Raw genomic sequence first — 25,379 nt, 5'->3', positions numbered from 1 at the left:
AGACTAATTCATGTGAATCCACTTTAACTGCTTTTTATTTTTATATTATTTAACTAATTTATTTGAATTTATTATTTTTTTCTTATTTTACCCTTTTCCTAATTGTATTGTTCTTAATCCATCTTTTTGATTTGATCTTATTTAACTTATCAATTTAAATAAATGTGTTGTATTATTCAACTTTTTATTTAATTTAAATGTTCCTAATCCATCATTTTTTATTTTCTCTGATGTGATGACGTCTCCTTCTTAAAACCTTTTTATTCTCCTTTAATTGTTTTTAAAAAATATTATTTTTTAACTCTATCTTAATCATTTTTTGGTCTACTGTTTCATCAGTTTATTTTTAATTAATTTGTGTTTATTTTGAACTTCCTAAAAAATGTTTTTAGAAGGTGCTATATAAATAAAAGTTATTATTATTATCATTATTATTATTATAAGAATTTCCCACAGAAGTCTGTATTCTGTAACTGTGTGATGGCAGTTTGATGCTGAAATGAACTGTCGAGTCCACAAACAGTGCATTTACTGTCCTGTGTGAAGTTCCTGATGAAGACCAAGATGCATTTAACACTCTTCTAAAATAAATAAGGTAGAACAGGAGGTCAGATTTAATATTTTCAGTCTATTGATTTAATTCTGAAGGAAAACAGAAGTGAAGACACTGAAACTGCCCGACTAGACAAGGACTCACATGTGAGCCTGAGAGCAGACAGCAGACGCTCTGCAGGGCACCAGTCAGAGTGAAAGGTGAGGAAGCTCCACAGATCCAATTACTGTAAGTACTTAAGTTGTTTCAGAGTAAACATTTAAGCTGGCGAAGCGGCCCGCTGACCTTTCACTAACACAATCAAGACTCCTTGTTTAAGTATGCAGAGCTTTATGTGAGGGTCACTCTCTCGCTCTGCTGTCCAATGGAAACAAAGTATATGAAAGGATCTCACCATCCCAGGCGTCGAACATATCAGTGATGAAGTAGTCGATGAAGGAGATCTGAGATTTGGGAACGCTGCAGGTGTTCCTGTCAAACACGGGCATCACCACGGGCAGACCCTGTCTCTTCTCTTCATCCGTCTGCAGAGAACAGAAACATCACAAATGAGAAGAGGATGCAAAAGGATGCAGACTTCTTCCTGCATGTCTCCATGAGTCCACAGTGGACCCGTTTAGTCTCCTCACCTGTGCAAAGTACTCCTCTGAGATCCGCCCGGCCCACTCGATGCAGAGCTCAAGCGGCCTGCAGGGGTTTGACACGTCTGCACACTTGATCAGCATCCTCTTGATGAGCAGGCGGTTCTCTGGAGAGTTCCTGATGTTGGCCTGACCCTCGCTGTCGCTGTTCACGCTCTGTGGGAAACGCAACACATGCACCGTTCAGTTCAAGATAAGGACACTTAAAGCAATGAGATTGTCTCTAAAGCTGATCACGCCCACACTCACGTTGGTGCTGCTCTCTTCTATGGCGGCCATCGGTTTGTTGATGCTGTTAGCAAACTTGCTGACGTGTTCAAAGTGTCGGGTCATCTCTGTGGCCAGAACCATGTCGATGATGGCCTGACGCAGAGTCCTGAACTGATTCCTGATGACAAAGTCAAGTAATAAAGTTAAGATCACACCTTTCTGTTATTTCTCAAATTCTTTAAATCGCCCACACACATCCTCTCACAGACCTGTCGGTGTTCTTGAAGATGTTGCTCTTGCTGTCTCGGACGGTGAGCTGGAAGGCGAGCGCGGCGTGATGGCTCTCCAGGACGGCCGTGTCGTTGTAGAGGATTGCCAGTTCACTGCCGGCGTTACACAGGAAGGAGTTGGTCCGACCGGGGTGATCTACGTCGTGGACTGTGGCCGCTATCAGAGCCGCTACCTCGTCCAGCTTGTCCAGACTACCCTGAAGGAAACAAGGACACAAAGCGAGGTCAGGACAGGACCGAACACAGGCAATTTTACTCTCTTCAAGTCACAGATGTCCAAAGCAATCCAGGTTACACTTAAAAATAAATGTTTTGCATGTTTTTAAAGGATAAAATCTGTGTCTGATGAGTCAAATCAATCTTATTAATCCATACTACACTCACTAGTTTGCAAGAAAGATGCAGATTCGTTCTCCTTACCTTGACCCTCTCCTTGCGCAGGAAGTAGGCCGTAGCGTGCAGCACGTCCGCAGCGTGCGTGGAGTTGTGGTACGAGTTGGAGGAGTGGTAGCTGCCCTCGATGAGCTGCAGCCAGGAGCGCAGCGTGGCCTCCGAGCAGTTCAGGAAGTCACACACGCCGAAGCTTGTGAAGATCTTCAGCCCGAGGTACGTCAGCGGTCTGCAGAGGATCACACAGAAGACTGTGTTTATACCTCAACAGCACCTGAACATATTCTTCTTCCTGTCTCTTTGATATGCCTTCTACAGCATCTGTTTCTACCTAAATAATCAGGTGATAGTTTTGCTTTACCTCTTGTGTGTCGCCGCCTCCAGCTCCAGGATGTTGAACTCCCAGCACTCCTCATCATTCAGCATCTCAGCGATGGACGGAGGGATATCACTCAGAGTGACAGGGATCGCCAGCTGGCTCTGACTCATATCTAACAGTAAACACACACATGACACACATGATGAGTAAATAATAAAGATATAGTTTCCTCTTTATGACAGTGAGAGAAAGGTATCAGAAAGTCGAGTCTTGATTCAGATCTTCTCTCCGCTGAGTGTCCTTGTGACTTCAATCATTGAAACAGAGATTACATAATAGAAAATTAACACTCCAGAGAGCTCCAAGAACATCGTGATTCCTTCGAAAGCACGTTCATTTCATGATTTATTCATGAGATTCATCCGAGGCGGTATAATATCTGTGAAGACGAGGGCCACAGGCAGAGACGTCTGTACTCGTGACTGAACACCAATAAAAGTGTTCGGCTCGTCTGGGTCGTATCTCAGAGAGTGAGGCTGTAAAGGAAGGGACTCATTTGTGAACGTCCTTCCATTGCTGGAGTTTCTAAACCTTCCACCTGACTGATTGAGAGTCTAATCCTCGGACCACACTTTTGTGGCATGGTGCACTGTCCCTTTAAGAGGCGCAGAGTATAGTATTACATAATGTGTGTGAAACTTACTTTTGCAGAAGACATATTCATTCCCAGAGAGTCTCCTCAAACCGTCCTACAGTGAGGAGAAAGAAAAACAAAGGCTTCATTAAAAGGGAAGAGCAGTCAAGGTTTGTCTAAAGCTGATAAAACATCACAACATGAAACTTTAACTCCTACAAGAATGCCTTCTGACTTTGTCCCCACGTGTCTCCCTGAGCTCCAGAACATTTTTAATCTCTGAGGATGGAAATGTTTATCTTAACGTTCCTCTGGGATGTGTTTTTATAGTTTTTGGAGCATGGAAACCGAAGACATGTCTTTTGAATCACAGAAAAGACTCTTACATGATTGCTTATTTTGATTTTGATGGTCAAGAAAAGTAGAATTTTGCATAATGATGTCCTGTAAAACCTGCTTATATCATTCAGCATTAATGGAGCCTTCACAGATGTGTAAACTACCCATGGCATGGTCACTTATGATCCTCATACCATCAGGGATGCTGACTTTTGAACCGTGAGCTGATAACTAGTCCCTCTCCTCTTTAAAAGAAGGCATCCATGATTTCCAAAAAGAATGTCAAATCTTGATTCATCAGACCAGAGGACCGTTTTCCACTTCCCCTCAGTCCATGTGAGGTTTCCTCTTTGCATGTTTCAGTTTTAACCTCCATTAGTGGAGGCAGCGACAAACTGTGCTCATAGAAAATTGTTTTAGGAAGTGATTTGGGGGCGCTGGTGGCCTAGCGGTCTAAGCGCCCCAAATCCAGAGGCTACAGTCCTCGTCGCAGAGGTCGCTGTCTTCCCCCCTCTCTCTACTCCCCACATTTCCTGTCCCTCTTCAAGCTGTGCTATCAAAATAACACATAAAAGCAGTGATGTAGGGCCCATGCAGTGAATTCCACTACAGAGTCGTGTCTGTTTTTAAAGTAGAGCCACCTGAGGGCATTTTAGACAGTGTCTCAACTTTGTTGTGATGGAGGATGTAAATAAATTGTCTGTTAGTTCTTCAAAAGAACACTTTTGATTTAATGTGTTGTCTTACAAGGATGCTGCTTTCCATTTCTTGAAGGCATGAGGTCAGAATTTCTTTACAATGTGATAAACAGCCTCTCCTTACAAAGCCTGAGAGCGTGTGTTCTTATGAATGAACTAAAAGTCTACAAACAAACACACAGCCTCTTACACTCATGAGCCCCCCGACCAGGTCGTTGGTGTGAGGGTCGTCCTCTTTGGAGGCGAGCTGGGGGGAGTAGAGCTCAGTAGTTCTCAGGATCTCCAGCACGCGATCCAGAGCCTCGGCCACCGTCACCGGACTGCTCTCCTGCGCCGCGTTTATGATGTTTATTACCTGAGGAGACAGAATGATAGTCCCCATTCAGCAGGCCCTGTGTACACACACTCACACACAAACACACACACACAAAGGACCTTCTGCAAGACGCGCAGTAACAGAGCGTTCCTTTCACACAGCATGTGTCATGGAGCACGCATGTGATGCTGAAGAGGACTTTTCTGGGGAGAAAGCGGCTAAAAAAAGCTGCTTGTGAGACACACAGAGCGTCACAGGACCAGCAGGAGAGGACAGAGTCAGACTCTGTGACAGACTGAGGGCTGTGTTTTATCAGAGCCGGATCTGGTCTACACTTTGACCTGGTTTGTTGATGCTCTCAGTGTCTTGAGGCTTTAAGCGTTTTATGATCAATCTCCAGAACACTTCTGAACATTTTCTATGAGTGTTTCTAAATACATGCAGCAAAGAATAAACACTGATGTTCACAACCCTGAGAAGAGTTGTTGTTACTCTCAGTGAGTAAAAGAAGTCAGGATGCCCTCAGGGTTTATCGTTTAGCATGTTGTCATATCTTTTTATTTCACAGTCCTTGTCTTTTCTGCAAAAACATGCAACAACAAAGAACCCTGGACCTTGAATATCTCATCCAAATTGATGTTGCATTGTTTAATCTTTGGATGGCACCAGCAGAAGTGCTTACGTACCTTCGTGATGGGCGCCTCGATGGTCATGGAGTGAATCCTGGCAACGGAGGAGTATCTGCGGTTTTGTAAACTGGGAGCTGCGAATCACAAAATGAAGAATGTCAAAGTAAATTCATTGATACAGAAACTACAAGACATTCAACACAGGGCCTGGAGTTGTTTGTGAGATGAGAAGACATTAAAATAGACTCTATAAATCATGGACAGTTTCTAAAGAGGCGTTATGAAGCCTAAAGATGGTGGACGCCATATTGGAAATGCTCACTCAACCTTACTTTTGGCTAGTTTTTGTACCAGGCTGATAATGCATCCACTTTCTTACGCTTATTCTTGGTGGCAAGTGTCCCCAAACCATGCAACATTTCTCAGCTCCTCCAGTAGGATTCCAAAGTATTCCCAGGAAAGATGGGGTTTATACACCTCCAGTGAATTCTGCGTCAACATTGGGGTCTCCTTCGAGCTCAACGTTCCCAGAACACCTCCAAAGTGAGGCATCCTATCCTACAAGATGCCAAAACCACCTTAACTGGCTCCTTTCCATGTGCAGGAGAAGCTGCTCTACACCATCCATCCTGCAACTGGTGAATCTAAAGCCTCACCTCCAAACGCTTACATTACTGCTGATGCTGCATGCACAATCTTTCAATCTAACAATCGACTTTCCATCATGAGCAAGACCCATAAGATTCGTGAACCCCCTCTCTTGTGCAAGGACAAACTTAATCCGATGAGCATGTTTGATTCTGCTGTTAAAGAAGGTTTAAGTTGAGCTCTGAAGGGTTCGTCTGAGCTTATGGAACTAGCCTCTAGTGGACAGTCTCATCCTTCTTTATCGGCGTCACTGACAGTTGATACTTTGGTAATACAAGGTGAGAACAGATCATAGGAAAGTGGTTTAATTAGAGAGGAGACGCAGGCGAAGAAGCGCTCCACTTATTCCTGGAAATAGCATCGGCTGTGACAGAGCCGGGGCTGAGGAGGGCGGTCTGTGATGTCACCAGCCCACGCCATCTCTCTTCAAGATCTCTTCAAGTTTAAGCACCGATCATAAAGCGGTGTGAGTCACACTCATCACCCCTCGTTCATCTCCTCTTTCTTTGTGCTCATGCTTTTACTTTCCTCTCCAGCAGTTATCCCACTCTCACTCTCTGAGTCTATGTTCTATCTCTGAACAGATACTGCACTTCATTTATTCAGACGAACACTGAAGTGGAAGATAACGCATTTTACCGTCGCTGCTACGAGAGCTGATGGATCGGGATTCAATCGAGTCTTTCCTCCTGTCGCGGTGACGTATAGAATGGCATTCTGCAGAGAGATAAAGAGGAGGAACAGACGTTAAACATACATGATGTTTGGACTCATGGAGACAGATTCATACTGATGTATGTGTGTTTATCTTAGAGTCTCAGCAGATGTGTGTCTAACATGAGTCTGGTCCTGCTCAAGGTTTCTGCCTGTTAAAGGAAGTTTGTCCTTGCCACTGTAACTTGCTAAAGAGAAGAACGTATCTTCATCCATCAGTACCTAAATTCTCTAAAAGTAGTATGGGAGGTAGAGCCTTCAGTTATCAGGCGCCTCTCCTTTGGAATCATCTACCAGTCAGGGTCTAGGAGGCAGACACCCTCTCTACTTTTAAGAGTAGGCTTCAAACTTTCCTTTTTGATAAAGCTTATAGTTAGAGCTGGATCAGGCTTGGACCAGCTCTTAGTTATGCCGCTATAGGCTTAGACTGACACACTGGGATCCTGTCTTTTTCTCTCTCTCCTCTCTCTGCCTGTCTCTTACTTTAACTCTTCCTGTCCCATTAAAGTTACTAACCATAGACCTTTCTGGAGTCCCTGAGCTCCCTTATCTCGTAGGTTCCTCTGGATCTCTGCTGTAGATTCCTTTTTGGGGTCTGTTATTCATCCTTTCTTTCTTTCTTTTTTGCTCTTCTTTCTTTCATCCCTTCCTTCTTTCTCTCTCTTTCATTCCTTTTTCTTTTTATTCCTTCTTTCCTGCTGTCCTATCTTTCTTTCTTTTGTTCCTTCTTTCATTCCTCCATTCTGCCTTCCTTTCTTTCTTTCGTTCTTTCTTTCTTTCTTTCTTTCTTTCTCTCTTTGTTCTTTCCATGTTTCTTCATCCTTTATGTCTCCTTTTCTTATCCCATCCATTCTTTCACCATTTATTCTCCTCTTTTCCTTTCTTCTGGTCTCTCTCTCTTTCCTCTTTTCTTAGACCTTTCTGGAGTCCCTGAGCTCCCTTGTTTCGTAGGTTCCTCTGGATCTCTGCCGTAGATTCCTTTTTTTGGGTCTGTTATTCATCCTTTCTTTCTTTCATTTTTCTTCTTCATTTAATTCCTCCTTTCTTTCCTTAATTTCTGCTCTTCTTTCTTTCATCCCTTCCTTCTTTCTTTCTCTCTTTCATTCCTTTTTCCTTTCATTCCTTCTTTCCTGCTGTCCTTCTTCCTTTCTTACATTCTTTCTCTCTTTCCTTCTTTAATTCCTTTTTCCTCTCATTCCTATCTTTCTTTCTTTCTTTCTCTTTCATTCCTCTTTCTTTTTACTACTTCTTTCCAACTGTCCTTCCTTTCTTTCTTCCTTTCTTCTTTCCATGTTTCTTCATCCTTTATGTCTCCTTTTCTTATCCCGTCCTTTCTTTTACTTTTTATTCTCCTCTTTTTCTTTCTTCTGGTCTCCCTCTCCTTTCTCTTTTCTTGACCTTTCTGGAGTCCCTGAGCTCCCTTGTCTCATAGGTTCCTCTGGATCTCTGCTGCTGTGGATGTTCCAGACTCCAGCTGCTACAACTACTACTATCCGTCTCCCCACTATCATCTCTCTCTCTCTCTCTCTCTCTTCATCTCCCTCTATCCCTCTCTCCAACACGGTCTCAGCAGATGTGTGTCTAACATGAGTCTGGTCCTGCTGGAGGTTTCTGCCTGTTAAAGGAAGTTTGTCCTTGCCACTGTAACTTGCTAAATGCTGCAAAGTGCTCTGCTCATGGTGGATTAAGATGAGATCAGACTGAGTCCTGTCTGTAAGATGGGATTGGATCTGATCCGGTCTTGATGTTAGGTCAGATAATATCATGTTCATCACCGTGTGCATGATTTCAGTGTACTCAGTTACCTGACTGGGAATGCTCCCCGCTGCATCTCTCCTCCTTGTTGAATTTGTGAACCTGACGGACACAGAGAGAAACCAGATTATGGGTCAGATTCTGGGACGTGCAGGAAAGTGGACTCTAGAGGAACTGCAGTGACTTCATTCTTCAACGTGAGATAAATCGGGAGCCTTAGATTCAAGGGATATAACCTGCTGTGTCTAAAAGCTGTGTTGGAGCTAACTGTGTCCCTCTCATCATATCTGCCATTGTTCGGGATAATGCTGTTACTGCAGGTGACAAAGGTACGGCACATCATGTTAGTCTCACAGAGGTTATCGAAGATATGAAGAGCCTCTAATCCAGTTACAGGAGATCTCCCTGCACCTTTACATGCTGCTGACTGTGCAGCCTGCTCTGTTATGCAATGCTGTATAAGCACATCAGAACACAGTCATTACTTCTTATGTAAAAATACAAATCAGTCACCCTTTTTTTTTTTTGGCATTTCTGAGTCACATCTCTCAGCTCTGCAGAGCGTCCAGCACGGAGTAAACAGGATTAAGACAGTACAAACACGTCTGATGACAAACATGGCTGCCAGAGCGAGTTGATTACAGCTACATGGGCTTCTTGCTCTGCACAAACAAACATCTTCAGAAACAGATTTTAAATTAAGTAGACTAAATCTGGAAAATACTTGAGATTAACTTTTAGAGGAGAAGACAAACAAAAGCGTCCGTGAACCTGCTGTAGGTCTGAAGAGCTCAAACGAATACTGCTAACTTCATTAGACGATGGGATGGAAACTTCAGGCGGCAGCCAAACGAGTGAGTGGGAGAAATGTTGAATAATGTTGGTTTTAAATACTCAGAGGAAATCGTCGAAAGCAGGGACACAGTATCAGAACTTCTGTTAGCCTCGAGGTTTCAAATAAATAAAAGTGGCTGTGTTTAGAAACCTCTCAGATAATTAGCCTGAAATGTCATCAAATACTAAACTTCTGTTTCCTCCTCTGCATCAGGTCCCCGCTTAAAAAACAAAGTGCATGAAAAAAAGAGGATGATTTTGTTTAGTTTGACACCGCACATTTCAGGTTATGAGGTTGACTTTCGGGAATGGGATCAGTCTCCTCCATGTCTCAGGATTCCCGCTCCAAAGGAGCAGGAATGAGGCTTTAGCAGACAGATGCCAGCGGCTGACTCACCCCCTGTGCACACACACACCATGAAAGAGAGCAGCGCGCTAAAGCTGCTCTCTGTGCAGCTTTGTCGGAGTATAAATAGATCTGGCGCCTGGCTGTTAGCCCATGCAGGCCTTAGCCGGGGATCCTGGGGTTTAGCCGTAGCTTAGCATAGTATGACGTTATTGGCCTAGAACCCAGCTGAGAGCAGCGACACACCTGCTGCAGAGAGAAGTGTGCGCACTGCTCAACAATAACAAAGCTGGAAATCTGCACGGCTGCAGGCCAAGATTTTAAATCAGACTCGTTAGCCCGACCGCCAGGAGAGTTAGGATTCAATCTTTCACTTCTCCATCAGGCTTGATTACACCGAAGGACTCACGATTTTTAACTTCAGGACAGATAAGAGAAACTGTAAATCTTGAAGAAGAGGGCACACGAGAAGTGGAGGATGTGAGCGAAGGATTTGTAAATTTGAGGCCAGAAATCAGAACTTTTCAATGCCTGCAAGCTAGTTCAAGCATGCATCATTCCTACAATCACAGCACAAACGTAGCATTGTAATTTGGCGGTCAGTATAAGCTGACAGAGGTTGGGTTTCTCCCTCTGCCCTGCACCAGTTCTGCACCCAGCTCCCACCTGCAGGCTCTGGTTGGAGGTTCAAAGATATCATCTTATCTCTCCTCAATTTTCTGCATGTAAAATAAATCTGTGAGGAGTCAGGAGGTCGAGGCAGAGACACCAAATAAAGTTCTCCTGCTACATTTCACACTGTTACAACGTGAGTCTTGATGTGTCCCTTTAAAGGCGTTGAGGTTTTATGAAAGCAACAGAATCAAACAGTTCAGGTCTCTGTGTGACACTCGGCTCACCTGATTGTTGTTGTCTATGTGAGGTCTCTTTATGGCTACAAAGTGACGAATCTTCCTGTGAAAGGAAAGACACGAGTGTCAGTCTTTTGTGATGTATTAAAAAAGAACGGTTACTCCTCTGAGTTAAGGAAACTCATCTTACCCTCCTTGTCCGACGACAGGTGTTATCTTCACGTGCTGCTGTATGCTGTCACCTGACTTCTTCCTGGCGTAGTAAATACCCTGCCATTCCTTCACAGACAAAACAAACCATCAGGATAGGACACAGAATGGACAAATGGATGGATAGATAGATGAATAGATGGAGGTGTTGTTACCTTTCCTTTCTTGATGCAGGTGTTGATGGTGTCCAGCAGGTCCGCTCTGTTCTTGTCGCTCTTCGGGAGCTCAGTCAGCTCCTTCCCCATCAGCTCCCCCTTGTGGTAGCCCATCATTCGCTCGAACGCCGGGTTCACGTACTGCAACAAAACCAGGAAGAGATAAGAGGTTGAGAATAATCTAAAGACCGTGAATACTGTGCAAGAAAAGCTGAGGGTGTCTGAGATCGGAGAGGTGGAGGTTTAGACGGACGGAGTGTGTTGTTTAAAATGCAATTGACTATTTTAATAAGTAAAGGAAGCGTAAATGAGCCTTCACCTGTATTATGTGGTCCTCACTGGTGATCTCCACAGCCTCCTGACAGTGCTCCAGAGCAGTGAAGACAGAGTTACAGGCCCTGAGGAGGAACACATCCACAGCAGCTCATTATTAACAACCCTGTGTGTCCGTGCACGCTCTGCAGAGTGTGTGTTAGGTGTGTTTAATGTGGTTTTTATTCTGCCGTACCTGAGTTTGAACTGGCAGCGCACCTCTCCGTGCTCGATCTGTATGAGCTCATTGTAGCAGGCCGACACACTGCTGTTCTCCAAGAACCTCTGCGGGACGAACGAGGTTAAGTGTTTAAAGGAGAGACAGAGAGAGAGGAATGAGTCAGACTTTACTCAGCAGACTTCCTACGTCACTTTCACACCATCCAACAGTGCTGATAAGAGCGTGAACATGTTTCTATTTCAAAAGCATCCCTCAGATACAATTCAACACATTCAACACGTACTCTGCTGAATCCTGCACAGAGGAGAGGGAGGACAGACGGCTCCTCCTGGTCAGATGTTCTGCACAACAACACAGAGGAAACGTTAGAAAAGGACTTAAAGAAGAGTTTTTAAGACCTAGAAGAAAACAGACACACAAAAAGTGAAATCAAACTTACTTTTGTGGCACAACAGCCAGAATAACGGTGTTCTCTGAGGGCTTTGTGGCTCGGATCAACCTGCAGATGAAGCACATACGGATTAAAAAGCCAGCAACTTAACTCTCAGCAAGAAAACTGTTGACTCCTCAAACTCCAAATGATTCCTTTCCCTCATTTTTCTCGTTGTGGATTGTATCTTCTGTGAAAAGCTCACCTGCACACGGCTTCGGCCTCAAAGTACCGCGAGTGGCGTCCATCGATGACGATGATCTCGTGGTGTTTGTCCAGGTAACACTCCACAGCAGACTCGGGCGTCCGTGTGATGTTGCACCTGTATCCGGCTCGGTCACAAGCCCACCAGAAGGCGTCGCTCTGGCTGTCCTCTTTGGCGAAAACCAGCAGGACCTGAGAACACAAGAGGAAGAGGATTTTAATATCTGTGCGAGGAGAGCTAGGGGAGGAAGGACATGCAGGAATGAGGCTAGGGCAGTATCCAACCCCACAGCTGCTGGAACGAGGACTTTAGGTGCCCAAAAGACATCCTTTTTAAAGAGGTTGATCCACTTCAGCCTGTAGATGGCGGTGATGAAGCTCTGAGCTGGTTTACCAACCCAAAATAAAACAGTAGAAGAAGAAATCTCTGCCCTTTAGTTGCATTTACAGCGTGAACTACTTGATCAGAAGCTTCCCTCTGCAAAAACTAATAAAAAAACAACACAGTCTTTCTTTTGAGCATCTCCTGCAACGTTACAGGAGATATCATTCTTATCACAAGTCTGAGCAGGGAGCTGGCCAAACATAACAAAACAGAATCTCATCTCTTACACAAGTTATCACTGGAACCTCTCAAAGATCATTTCAAGTTTTCTAAAATTAGAAAAGACACCAAATCCCTCGGGGAGGATTTGTCCTTCTCTTTTCTTTGAGGAGTTTCTCTCTGAGTACATGTGGATTTCCTCCCACAGTCACATGACGAAAACAGCTCAGGGGATTTGAACACCATGATCTGTCCGTAATTGAAAGTGTGTGCATGCATCTCATTTCCTCTCCTGTGAGAGGCTCCAAACCTGCACAGGAGTCCTGTTTGCATTCCTGCAAAAGACAGTTTGATCACTGATAAAAGCTGCAGACACATGTTTCTGATCCGACCATGAACACACCGCTAACCTTTGGTACAGCTGAAAGATACACACGGAGCAGAGATGCTTTCATGCACACACTCACAAACACACACACACACACACAAAAGCAGCTGGTCTGCAGCCAGAAGCAACAGCACTCAGCTCTGCTCGCAGCAGCTTCACCTCCTGACTCCCCGAGAGGACAACAAAGGAGAGAGCGACTGAGGGAGAGGACAAAGGGTGAACAAAAGAGAAGAAAACCTGGATCTATATGTTTTTAGAATCAGTAACAGAGAGAGTGTGTGTGTGTGTCGTGGTGTTTTTTTAAGAGCTGGATGGAAAATAGAGCGTGGAAAAGACAGCAGAAGAAGAAGAAAACGAGCGAGCACTGGTGAGTGTGTGTGAAAGGTCCACACTCTTTGATCCCGCGCAGGCTTGTGTAACCATGGTGCGAACATGTGAAATTCCACACACACAGCACTCAGATGACGACGCTCCACACTGCACACATCTCTGACCCGCCGCCCAAATATACCACCAGAGACGAGCCTGCAAGGCGGCGCTGCAGGTCTTAAAAACCCATCAATATCTGCACGGTCAAACACTGAGAGCAGACGGCTGCAGTCCATCAGGATGGCATGATATCTGTCTTAAACACACACCTCCTTAAATGCTAATCACTGTTACAAGTACAGTGATGAATATTTAACAGCATGAGTAACTGTCTTTATGGTTCTTATAAGGGCAGCATAGATTACGTGTCTTATCCCTGACTGCTGCATGAGCTGCATTTCAAGAGTTCAGGGGTTAATCCTCCATGTTTGCACACCCAGGACAGACGCCATCAAACACAGACAGAAGAGGCGTCCACTGGACAGCAGCGAACAGCTTCAGCCTAAGATGACATCGTCAGCCATCTTTGCAGCATCATCATCTTCATCTACCATCAGCCTCAGACACATCGTCAGCAATCTCCCCATCCCCTGTCTTCACACTTTAATCAGCTCCATCATCTAATCAGTCTAAGATGACATCATCGGGCAACAACTCCACCACCAGTGACTGAACTCCACAGAGGGGATGGATGATGCTGCAGCTCGCAGACACACTTCCATCATCCCATCTCAGCCACTCTGTTTCAAGAAGAAAGAGCTTTCAGATCTAAACGCAGCGACACAGAGAAGAACATTAACACGAAGCAGAGTGTTAATTATGAGGATGTTTAAAGGTGTTTAATGGAAGTCCAAACTTCCACAAAAAGTCGACCAAACGTGCACATTCATAGTTAACTCTACTGGCTTCCCATCAAAGACTGCATCATCTTTAAGATCCTGGGGCGGCTGTGGCTCAGTGGGTAGAGTCGGTCGTCTATCAATCGGAAGGTTGGCGGTTCGATCCCAGCTCCAGCAGTCACATGCCGAAGTGTCCAAGACACTGAGCACCAAATTGCTCCCACTGTTGTTCAGCGGTGTGTGAATGTGTATGAATGAGCTTAGCTAATACTGATGGTCCCTCACTAAATAGCAGCCTCTGCCATCAGTGAGTGAATGGGTATGAATGGGTGAATGTGACGAGTAGTGTAAAAGCGCTTTGAGTAGTCAGACAGACTAGAAAAGAGATATATAAGAACAAGTCCATTTACCAAGTCAATCCATTCTGTTTCTCACCTTCAAGGCCATCAACAGCCTAGCTCCTCCATACCAAAATACCCACCCTACCATAGTCTCAGGTCCTCCTCTTCCACCCAACTCACCCTCCCACCCGCTCGCTTGACCACCAGGGGGTCGAGAGCCTTCAGCCACCTCTGGAACTCTCTTCCCCAGGACTTACAAAATTCCAACTCTCCCACCACCTTCAAATCCAGCCTCAAAACTCACCTTTTCCACCAAGCCTACTACTTTCACTTTCATCATGACTTTCTAGTATTGCATTTTTATTCTGTTGTTTTTATGTATTTATTTACTGTTGAGTGTTGTTGTTTACTGTTGGTATATTGTAAGGTGACCTTGAGTGTCCAGAAAGGCGCCTATAAATACAATATATTATTATTATTATTATTAATTTAAGACAAGCATCATTCTATCTAACTCATGAGTAGAGGAAAGGCCCCAAAAAATGATGATAGTCTTACTCAAAGTAAAGCAAAGCACAACTTTTTGTTGTTGTCGTTTTTCTTTTACCAAGAACTGAAAACAGTGAAAATCACGACCTCTCCAAAAGGGACTCTGGAAATCAAAATTCAATTGACTCAAGACTGGATGCAAAGCTTTTATAAATAACATTTTCAGTCTTTGAAATGTCTTCTCTTGAACACATGTAGGCGGAAAATGGACTGTATTTTAGGTCTGTTAGTTTTTAAAACTATCATCAAAATATGTTATCTACATAAGGAGGTTTGATTATTTATTCACCCCTTGCTGTGACAAGTCCTTACAGAAACCAGTGGAGCCAGTACATTTATAAAAACATGTCCAGTAACAGTTACTCACTCATCATACTGTAAGTGTAAGCGAGGAGGTCGAGAGGTTAAAACTCTGTAGGACTTTGAGGCAGAACAGTTAAAGTCTATACAGCTCTCCAGCAGAGCATTTAATCTCCCTTTTTTCTTCCCTCCACTCCAAAAAAAAAAAGGAGTGAAGCAGGATGAAGAAGGTATGGAAGCAGATCCAGCAGAGGGCTGGAGGTTCAGCTTTATTGGGCTGCTTTAGGAGGGCACTTTCAGGGTTTTATTGGGCATGAGACGAGCACTTAGAGAGGTTTTTAATAAAAACTTTCTCCGTCCACCTGCAGATTCCTGCATGATGTTATTTGGCATGCTGACTGAGGATACTGTAACTCTGCATGAACGTTAGCGGCATGCCAGGCCTGTAACGTCACCGCTTTGGAACGGGAACTGAGCTGGACTGAGGAACCTTTGGAGACGAGTCAAACGAGCGCAGTTAAAATCAGGGAAAATCAAATTCACCATGTTAAAGTAACGACCACTTTCCTTTAAAGACGAGCTCAGTGAGGGAGGCTCAAGTGTTAAAACATTTTACCTCTAGAGTCCAGGCTGCAAGTTTATAAATGTTGTGAACCCAACAATCTTTATCATTTCAGCGCTTCTTTATTAGTGATAATCTGGAGAGCCATCGAGCTACATTTCAACATAATATACACAATTAATCTCTCATTAGCTACTGTATGTCAACAGCTGATGCTAGCATAGTTGCTAACATAACTTTAACAAGGAAGAACATTAACTACTTCCATGTTCCTACCTAATTTAGGCCTTTTCAGTTGCATAACGTAACATTACCAAATTGAGTTCTTAGCTTTCAACAACTTCACTGCTAGCAAGAATAGCAGCCAGTACGTGGCTAAATGCTACAGCTAGCTGTGGTCTAGCTTCTTAATTAGACTTTATATTTTCTGTTTGTTGTGTTTTCAATCAAGAAGAAGTTAAATGTTGACTTTTTTACAACCCATTTTCTTCTGTAAGCTAACAGCTAATGCTATCATTCAATTGCATGCTAGCTAAAATTATGTTAGCTAGCGAATGCATGTGTTCCTAGCCAAAGTAACCCAAGTAAGCTAAGCTTTTGCTACTACATGACACCACCAGATGGAAGTGCTATCTTACAACAGTTTCCTTGTATGGATGCTGGTTTAGCTAGAAGGTGCCCCATGTACAGCAGCTACAGTCCTTGCCATGCTGGTCGTAGAAGCAGTTTCTATTCCCCCCCTTCTCTCTTTCCCAACATTACCTGTATTTCTCTCAAGCTGTGCTATCAAATAAAGGCAAATAAATCTGCAATATAACCTTAAAAAACAAAACGAAATGTCCCTGATTCAGGAATAGTAGCTAGTATGCAGCTGAATGCTAACATTAGCTGTTGTCTGGATGCAGCTAATGGGTCAAACATGTTGTTTTAAGTTCAGTACGGTCACATTCACCCCTGGATGTTTACTGTTTATATCATGTTGCTAGAGGCAGCAAAACAATATCTATAAAGGTGTTTGAAAACTGCTAGCAATAGCATCCAATCAGGTTACTTCTTAATGTAAATGTTAGCTTTAAACGGCTTGTTAGCTAGCAAGAATATTAGTTAAGTGGCTTTATGCTAATGTGGTAGCTTATTGGTTATTACATATACTGGTTTAATTTAAAATAAATGTGAAGTTGTTGAGATTGGTTAAATGATTTAATATCATATTAGCTGTGAGACAACCTGCTATGCTAGCTACAAAGTACATTTTCTAGGTTTTATATGCTAGTATTAAAAGCTTGTTATTGCAACACTACCAAATAGAAATGTTAGCTTTTAACACCTTCCTAGATAGCAGGAATATTAGCTTGTAAATGGCGAAATGTTTAATCAAGCTAAGGTTTAAAATGTGTCTAATGTGAGTTTTTAAAGTTGTTTTCAGTCAAGAAGCAGAGAAATGATACCGACTCATCAGTTTCCCTTTGTTTATATGACCTGCAGACCTGTGACACACCAGTTTTAAAAAGTATGACAACATTTAACAACCTGACCATGAGGTCTGAGGAGAACTGCTGCTGTGTGTTGAATAAAACTGTTAATAATGAAGTGAATACTGGAGTAGGAACCTCCGGAACAGAGGAATGCTGTGTGTTTACCTTCACCTCACTCAGCTGATAACCTCCGGGAACTCTCTGTTTCTTTGTTACATAAGGATAAATCTAAGAAGCACATGGCCTAATCCCCTCACCAGAGGATGAGCACACTCAATCCCTGACTCAACTCACCCTCAACATGCACTGTTCACAAGTTCCTGAGCAGGGAAGACCAGATCTGAACCCTTCAGAGACACAACAAGGTGTCCGAGTGCGGCCTGAGGTTAACGCTTCACACGAACACAGCGTCCTCTCACAGACGTCGGAGCAGAAATAATACAAGTGGAAGAAAATATCCACATTCAGTATCTTTATTTCTATAAAGTGAAAATCAACACAAATTCAGCTAAAAGGAGATATTCTGTTATCCTTAAGATCTAGGAAATGTCTACCAATGTTTTTATTTATTTATTAATAGTTTTATATTGTGATGAATTTTCTCAGATGACCTCAGATGCCTCAAATCCTCACTATGTTAACAACCTCAGCCAGGACGCTCTGTGCTCTGTACGTCAGAGAACCGCAGATATTGATTAAAGTGTTCAAACCGTCACAAAAATAACAAACTGAACATCTTCTACAAATCTTGCCATACTTATAATATATTGATTTAAATAACTCTGTCTGTAAACATGCATAAAAATCACATCTTCACACTACAGAAGTTATTGAACTCTGTGCATGTTTTGTTGTTGCAATAAGATATTTTGGCAGGTTAATCTGCAAGACAATACAGGTGCATACACTAGCATTATCGCTCATTATGATGCAATATATATTTTAAATTTTTCATATCACCAGAATTTAAAAAATCAAAGTGTTAATGGTTCCATTCAAGCTGTTATTGTTTTATTTTGGGAGAATTTAAAAGCAGATTTTGAGCTCAATGCTCCACTAAGGACAGTGTAATGCTGCTCAATCATTGTCACAGACATTACAACACAAGAGACCCCTGAACGGACACAAATGAGACCCTGAACCACCCTGTTTGATAAAAAGTAGTCCCTGTGTCCCCCTTCAAACTCTGGACCAAAAACTAAATATTATGTCTCTGTTATTTACATGGAATTTAGGTGGAAATCCAATGAAAGACATAAGATAAATCATTGAATCATACAAATAACATGCAACTATGTTTAAGCTGATATGGGTTGGATGCAAAACTTCAAAATCAGGTCAAATGACATAAATAAACAGTTCATGTTCTTGTAGGACAAAAAAAAACTTGATATTAACAATGAAAGTCCCTAAAATGTCACAGAAAGGATCCAGTTTGTCTCTGTTCTTACCTGAATGGGCTCCTGAGTCAGTCTCATTGGTCCAACACATTCTTCTGTAGAAGAAACCTGCAAGAAACAACACGACTTCATGTAACTCACTGTAACAAGTACAAAAACACACATAGAGAAGAAACACTCAGCTTAAAACACCTCTCACCATTTTGCCGTTAATGTCCAGCAACATATTGGCATGTTGGTTGTTCTCATGCAGCACCCGTCTCTTTTTCAATCTCCTCTCTTGCCACCTTACTCTCACCTTTTCTCTTTCCAAGTGTTTCCTCATATAACTCACGAGTTAAAACAACACAATCCTCCTGAAGCAACTAAAGTCTGCACGTTGCTCCTCTCTAACGCTGACGACTCGGTTGTTTACACGCCGTGTTCGCAGCCGAGACTGAAGCTGTCCTCTGCAAACATGTTGAGCAGGTATTAGCTGGCAGCCACTGATTGAACTCACAGGTTTACTCTCATAATCCTGCTGCAGGAGAATCCCGATCTGAGCTGTTTATATATGTGTGTGTGTGTGTGCAGGCTTAATAACCACCCTGCGTCACACCGGTGTGAATAACCAACTCAGCTACATGTGTGTCCTGTGAACAGATGCTTGGGACACATACATGCTTACACCACAAACTGGATCAGATGTGCAGAATAGGTGCAATGTTTGGGAATTAACCACCTGCTGTCCGGATGTGTGTGTGCAAACTCTGAGTCATTTCTCTAATTGGAAGGTTTTAATGAGAATGCGTGGTTTTTTGACACAAACACACACTCATAACCGACATGGGAGTGGTCTCAGGAAAACATCAGCGTGGTATCCACAACAACGAACAGGAAGGATAAAGGAGAGAGGGGTGTGGGGGGATTTCAGCTAATTCTGCCGGACCACGAGCGACGCACAAACCGGCTCTGTGAGTAAGACGGTGAGACGGTGACTCAGACTCAGACACACATCAGTCTTATTTGTCAGTGATAATTAGGCTTAAAGGTGGACACACTTCAACCCACATGTAGTCTCCTCTGGCCGCCGACGTCAGCGAGAGCCGCACTCTTGAAGGGAACAGACTAATTTTGGGTAAAACTAAAAATGTGAAGCATTAGTCAGAGTGAGAAGTAGAAATATGACACAGTGGGAGTCTTATAAGCTAAGAAGTGCAGTAAATTCAAGATTTTATGATGAAGTGAAAAGGGTCTTAATCAAGAAACCTTTAAAAAGTGTACAAAAAAAACTCTTCCTTGTAAGTTAGTTACTTTATTTTACTTCACAAGGGATTCACAAATGTGATCACTCAAGATCGATTGCTTCTGTCTCTTCACACATGCACCAAACTCCTGAAAGTGTCCCTAAGTTTAGGATTTAGAGATCCACCAAGTCAGGATCTGGTCTTCTAGTTCAAAAGGTGAAAGCCTGAAGGGACTGAATCTCTGTTGACTGACTCCAGAAGACGTCCGGAGGTGTAGGAGGTTTACTTTATAAGATAATGACTAATTCTGTTTACCTTAAAGACAACAAAGCTGGATATGAAACAGAGCAGGGAGGAAGAAGCACAACCGGGAACAACTGCTGTGATCACTGCCGGGAACAACAGTTCAGACGGAGGAGGTGTTTGGAGAAACTGTCAGAGGAAGACGTCTCTACTTAAAACAGGCATCAGAATCCTCATCGGTTTACAAGAAGGGGAAATATTAAAAAGATTTAGGATAGAGGGACAGGAGCATTTCGGAGTTGAGATTAATGGTACGAGGACAACGGATGGTTTGTTTGATTTATGAGTGTTCAGACCACCGAGAGGAAGAAATAGATCTTAGACATGTGGGGGAAGTGGGGAATGAAAATGAGCGACTTAAAAATGACATCAGTAAAGACTATAAGATGCAAGAAATCAACACATAACATCAGGAAAAACACTTTCCTTTTTGATAAAGCTTATAGTTAGAGCTGGATCAGGCTTGGACCAGCTCTTAGTTATGCTGCTATAGGCTTAGACTGACACACTGGGATCCCTCTCTCTCCTCTCTCTGCCTGTCTCTTACTTTAACTCTTCCTGTCCCATTAAAGTTACTAACCATAGACCTTTCTGGAGTCCCTCAGCTCCCTTGTCTCGTAGGTTCCTCTTGATCTCTGCTGCTGTGGACGCTCCAGACTCCAGCTGCTACAACTACTACTATCCGTCTCCCCACTATCATCTCTCTCTCTCTTCATCTCCCTCTATCCCTCTCTCCAACACGGTCTCAGCAAATGTGTGTCTAACATGAGTCTGGTCCTGCTGGAGGTTTCTGCCTGTTAAAGGAAGTTTGTCCTTGCCACTGTAACTTGCTAAATGCTGCAAAGTGCTCTGCTCATGATGGATTAAGATGAGATCAGACTTTCCCTTGTCCCCTTACCTTGCCTCATATATCTCCTTTAGTCTCCTCAGAGTTTGCAAACCTTAAATCTTGGACTAAACGCTCTCTTTATAAACCTCTGGAGTCACTTAAGCTCGATGTGTTGTTGCAGTGAGTCTCTTCTTACGTTGGCTCTGAAAGGTGCTACATATAAACAAACCTTTAATTACTGCCAGGCTCAGGTACATCATGTCATTGTATACACAGCACACACACACACACACACACACACACACACACACACACACACACACACACACACTCTGTTATGATACAGATTAAACAAAGCTCTCATTCTACCCGTTTAAACGCTCGTTTAATGTCAGAGTTTATTCTTGAACTTAACAAAGTTACACCGTGTTTAAAGTTTTCTTTTGAAGGTGATCTTGATGATAAAGATGACGTTAGTTTACATGAAACCTGAAGAACAGAGAGAGCTGTAGAAGCCATGGCTATTTGTTTGGAGGAAGTGAGACAGAGGGGTTTCTCTCTTCTAGACTTCACCTTGTTGGGGCTTTTACTGTGAAATTAGTGAATAAGTAATCCTGCTTTTATAGATTTTATTTGAGATGATTTTAAACAAGGTCATGCTGTGGTGGGTCCATTCTTAACGTGGCCCTCAGGACTAAATCTTCAGACCCTTCCTCTGATCTCACTTTAATCTGTATCCACGTTATTTATTCATCTCGTTTCTTGATAACAAGCTTTCATCGCCTCGTGTAACTCATCATCCTGACAGCACGGCCTTGGTGTTTTTACGTGAACCTCATCCTTGTGACAAGGCCTGGTGTTATCAGCAGCACAGGTGGTCCTCTGTGAGAGAGGCAGACCTGAGGTCAGCTTCAGTCTGCACACTGACACATTTATCTCCCTTCAGACTTCTCTGCACTGGATGAAGTCATGATAAAGTCTGATCAAACGATATTCTGACGTGGGTTAGCTCCGTCTCGTGAGCAGCTGCTCGACTGCGGCCTTCAAATCTGACGTTCACGCGACCAAGAGAAGCAGACGCTGTTAATTTAAACAGAGACCTTGATGGTAAAATCCTTCTTTTTATTATGATTGCTCTAACTCTGACACTTTCTACCCTTATTTATCAGAATTGATCAATCAGTCTTTATTGATATAACGCAAAATCACAACAAACGTTCTCCTCAGGCTCCAAACAGAGCAGATAGACCGTACTCTATGTTCTATTATGAACAAAGACCCAACATCAAGACAGGATAAGATCCAGTCTCATCTTACAGACAGGACTCAGTCTGATCTCATCTTAATCCACCATGAGCAGAGCACTTTGCAGCATTTAGCAAGTTACAGTGGCAAGGACAAACTTCCTTTAACAGGCAGAAACCTCCAGCAGGACCAGACTCATGTTAGACACACATCTGCTGAGACCGTGTTGGAGAGAGGGATAGAGGGAGATGAAGAGAGAGAGATGATAGTGGGGAGACGGATAGTAGGAGTTGTAGCAGCTGGAGTCTGGCACGTCCACAGCAGCAGAGATCCAGAAGAACCTGCAGGACAAGGGAGCTGAGGGACTCCAGAAAGATCTAGGGTTAGTAACTTTAATGGGACAGGAAGAGTTAAAGTAAGAGACAGGCAGAGAGAGGAGAGAGATAGGATCCCAGTGTGTCAGTCTAAGCCTATAGCAGCATAACTGAGAGCTGGTCCAAGCCTGATCCAGCTCTAACTATAAGCTTTATCAAAAAGGAAAGTTTGAAGCCTACTCTTAGAAGTAGAGAGGGTGTCTGCCTCCCGGACTCTGACTGGTAGATGATTCCAAAGGGGAGGGGCCTGATAACTGAAGGCTCTACCTCCCATACTACTTTTAGAGACTTTAGATACGGCGAGCAGTGTTCTAGAGATGACAGAACTTAAATGCTATTAAATCACTTCATGTGCTGCAAAAATCTGGCTTTAGATTCCAACAAAATCCTGCAGAGTAAATCTCAAGGAGAGACATTTCAATCTGGTCTAGTGAACTATGTACTGTAACAATCCGACATGAAGAATTCACCCGTCCTTAAACATTTATATACCACCGTCCCTCAGTGATGCTCTTTCCTACACAACACATTTGAAAAACACCACATAAAGAGTGTGGAAACATGACTGAGCAGAATAAAAATTCAGACTATGCTCCTTTGAGGTGACTTTCATGTAAACACACACCTACAGGAACTTCTGTGGAAGTAAACACACGTCCCGCTCCAGCATTCAAACTATTTTCCACCACCAGAGTCTGGACGACTTCCCTGCTCTCACACGCCTCCTCTCACAGCCGCACAGTGTTTCATCACGCCCAAAATAAATCAGATAATTACGTCCAAAACGGTGTTACCATCGGTGCTGTGAGGCTGTGTTTATAGAGATGTCTTTACTCACTTCACAAACAGAGAAATATGAAATATGAGTCTGTTATTCCTGAGCTGAGACGTCACTCAAATGTAGGAAAGTCACTTTAAGTTGTTGTTGTTATAAACCTTCACACTGTCCCATGAGAGGATGTGATGGATAATTCTGAGAGACAAAACAGGATAAAAACAACTAATTGGTCAACTAACTCAAGAAATAATCACAAATGCTTCCAGTTACTGTCGACATAATGAGGCGATCTACCAATAAACACTGGAGGAGAGGATACAAAAGGATGCTCTTAGACATCTTCCCTACAAGACAGCTTAAAGGTGACATATCATGCAAAATGTTCTTTTTAATGGTTCTTTACCTGAAATATGTGTCCATGTCTACAAACCCCCCGAGAATGAAAAAAATCCATTCTGCCCCTGTTCTGATTTCTCCACCTTTCTGTAAATGTGTGTGAAACGAGCCGTTTCAGACTTCTGTGTTTTTGTTACGTAACAACAATATCCGGTCTGTCACGGAGTCAGAGCTCGGAGCTTGTTCAGCCCATAGACTGTATAAAATACAACTCAACCCCTCCTCCGTTTTTCATTCCCTGCACACATGTGTGCTAACAAGGAGCTTAGGAGGGAGGCATGCTAGTTGTAGGCTGTCTTAATAAACACAAAGGTCGGTTTGACTCCCCACGTCTGCAGATTTGAAGATCTAGTGGATGATTTTTATTTATCATGGATAAGTGCTAGCGCTAGTTAGCATAGCTACATAGCTACATGTCGTAGCTGTAGCTGTCTACCAAGACACACGTCTACATACTGATAAATAAAACAACAAGAAACACTAAATCTGTGACCAATCCTTCAGAAAGGTCCTGCTGCAGGCGCCTCTCCATCAGGATCAGATTCTGGATCAGATTCAGAGGGTTGAAGTAACGTGATCTCTGAGCAGCCGTGTATATTCAGCCAACATGTAAACATTAGATCAATGTGCTGGAGAGCCGAGGGCACACCCACTTCCTGAGGGGGCGTGGTCAGAGAGAAAACAGAGTGTTCTGAGGAGGACTGAAGAAGAGGGCTTTTCAGGCAGACCAAAATCTGATTTCAAAGTGTTTTTTTGAGCATAAACTTAAAAGACATGTTTTGGGGACCTCTTAGACCAATATATATTGATGAAAAAAGCGTGATTTCTGTTGAGCCATTTTGGAATCGAACGTCTCTAGTATGAAAATTGTCAACTTTTTAAGCTTACCTAGAGCAGTGTTTTTCAACCTTTTTTAAGCCAAGGCACATTTCTTACATCAAAAAAATCCTGAGTCACACCACCAACCAAAAGTGTTAAAAAATGAAACATTTAGTCTCTCAATATATGAATCTATTTATCTGAGAGAGGGACTTTGGCTACTTCTTTAACTGCATCGCGGCGAAGCATCTCTTTTACAATAGCTTTTGCAGGTAGTTGATTTGGCTACGAGTTCAGCTTCTAAGTCGCTAGCCTTGAGAGCTCTCGCAGTCACTGTTGTAGCTTTTCTCATAAAAGTTGCCTTTTCCACCTCCCATATTACGCTCTTCATCCAGGTTACAATTCTGTCCAGGGCCCAGTTTGGAGTTTTCATTTTTCCTTTTTGAATATTTATCCATCACTGTTGTAACATGCACCTCTCACACGCATCATTAATTCTATTGTCTTAAATTAACAAGGTCATTATTGCACTATATTGCCACCCAGCGTGTGGGTAGCACAGGTCAGTACATGGACGAGTATTGAATTACTCCGCCAGTCACTACACTACAGGCACCTGACGATCTGTCACGGCACACTAGTGTTCCACGGCACAGTGGTTGACAATCACTGACCTAGACAGATCAACATGATTTCTCAAACATCACCTGGAATAGTTTCATAATGCACTTTTAATACTGTACCTGTTATTGATACTAATGAAACATGTAGGAATGAATACTTCTGCAGCTTGGCCTGCATTAAAAAGAAGGACAACACGCCTCCATCTCCTCGCATTGTACAAAAAATGAAGCCAAAATACCGCCCTCATGTTTTCTAATGTATTGGGTCGTTGGAAGCATTCTGGTACACCCCGTCTGCCGACCACATTTAACTTCCTGTTAAAATATCAATGATCCCTCAGGTCAGATAGACTCTGGTTT

At 43.0% G+C, this 25,379-nt stretch overlaps 1 protein-coding gene across 1 annotated transcript in view; it reads right to left on the bottom strand.

The window, feature by feature from the left end:
• Positions 1 to 25,379, bottom strand: part of pde8b (phosphodiesterase 8B) — a 39,673-nt gene that overhangs the window by 5,480 nt on the left and 8,814 nt on the right. Inside the window, exons 2-21 of the mRNA XM_034710052.1 lie at positions 18,478 to 18,534; positions 11,661 to 11,851; positions 11,465 to 11,524; positions 11,309 to 11,366; positions 11,041 to 11,129; positions 10,852 to 10,930; positions 10,533 to 10,673; positions 10,358 to 10,446; positions 10,216 to 10,270; positions 8,187 to 8,238; positions 6,307 to 6,384; positions 5,077 to 5,153; positions 4,265 to 4,429; positions 3,107 to 3,152; positions 2,446 to 2,575; positions 2,115 to 2,313; positions 1,674 to 1,891; positions 1,444 to 1,582; positions 1,183 to 1,350; positions 948 to 1,077 (exon numbers count right to left, since the gene is read on the bottom strand). Of these exons, the coding sequence (XP_034565943.1) occupies positions 948 to 1,077; positions 1,183 to 1,350; positions 1,444 to 1,582; positions 1,674 to 1,891; positions 2,115 to 2,313; positions 2,446 to 2,575; positions 3,107 to 3,152; positions 4,265 to 4,429; positions 5,077 to 5,153; positions 6,307 to 6,384; positions 8,187 to 8,238; positions 10,216 to 10,270; positions 10,358 to 10,446; positions 10,533 to 10,673; positions 10,852 to 10,930; positions 11,041 to 11,129; positions 11,309 to 11,366; positions 11,465 to 11,524; positions 11,661 to 11,851; positions 18,478 to 18,534 (2,221 nt within the window). The remainder of the gene's footprint in view (positions 1 to 947; positions 1,078 to 1,182; positions 1,351 to 1,443; positions 1,583 to 1,673; positions 1,892 to 2,114; positions 2,314 to 2,445; positions 2,576 to 3,106; positions 3,153 to 4,264; positions 4,430 to 5,076; positions 5,154 to 6,306; positions 6,385 to 8,186; positions 8,239 to 10,215; positions 10,271 to 10,357; positions 10,447 to 10,532; positions 10,674 to 10,851; positions 10,931 to 11,040; positions 11,130 to 11,308; positions 11,367 to 11,464; positions 11,525 to 11,660; positions 11,852 to 18,477; positions 18,535 to 25,379) is intronic.

Source organism: Notolabrus celidotus, chromosome 19 (assembly GCF_009762535.1).
Source record: "Notolabrus celidotus isolate fNotCel1 chromosome 19, fNotCel1.pri, whole genome shotgun sequence".
Lineage (NCBI taxonomy): Eukaryota > Metazoa > Chordata > Actinopteri > Labriformes > Labridae > Notolabrus > Notolabrus celidotus.
Note: the sequence above shows the minus strand (reverse complement) of the source record. Positions and strands in the feature narration are given on the sequence as shown.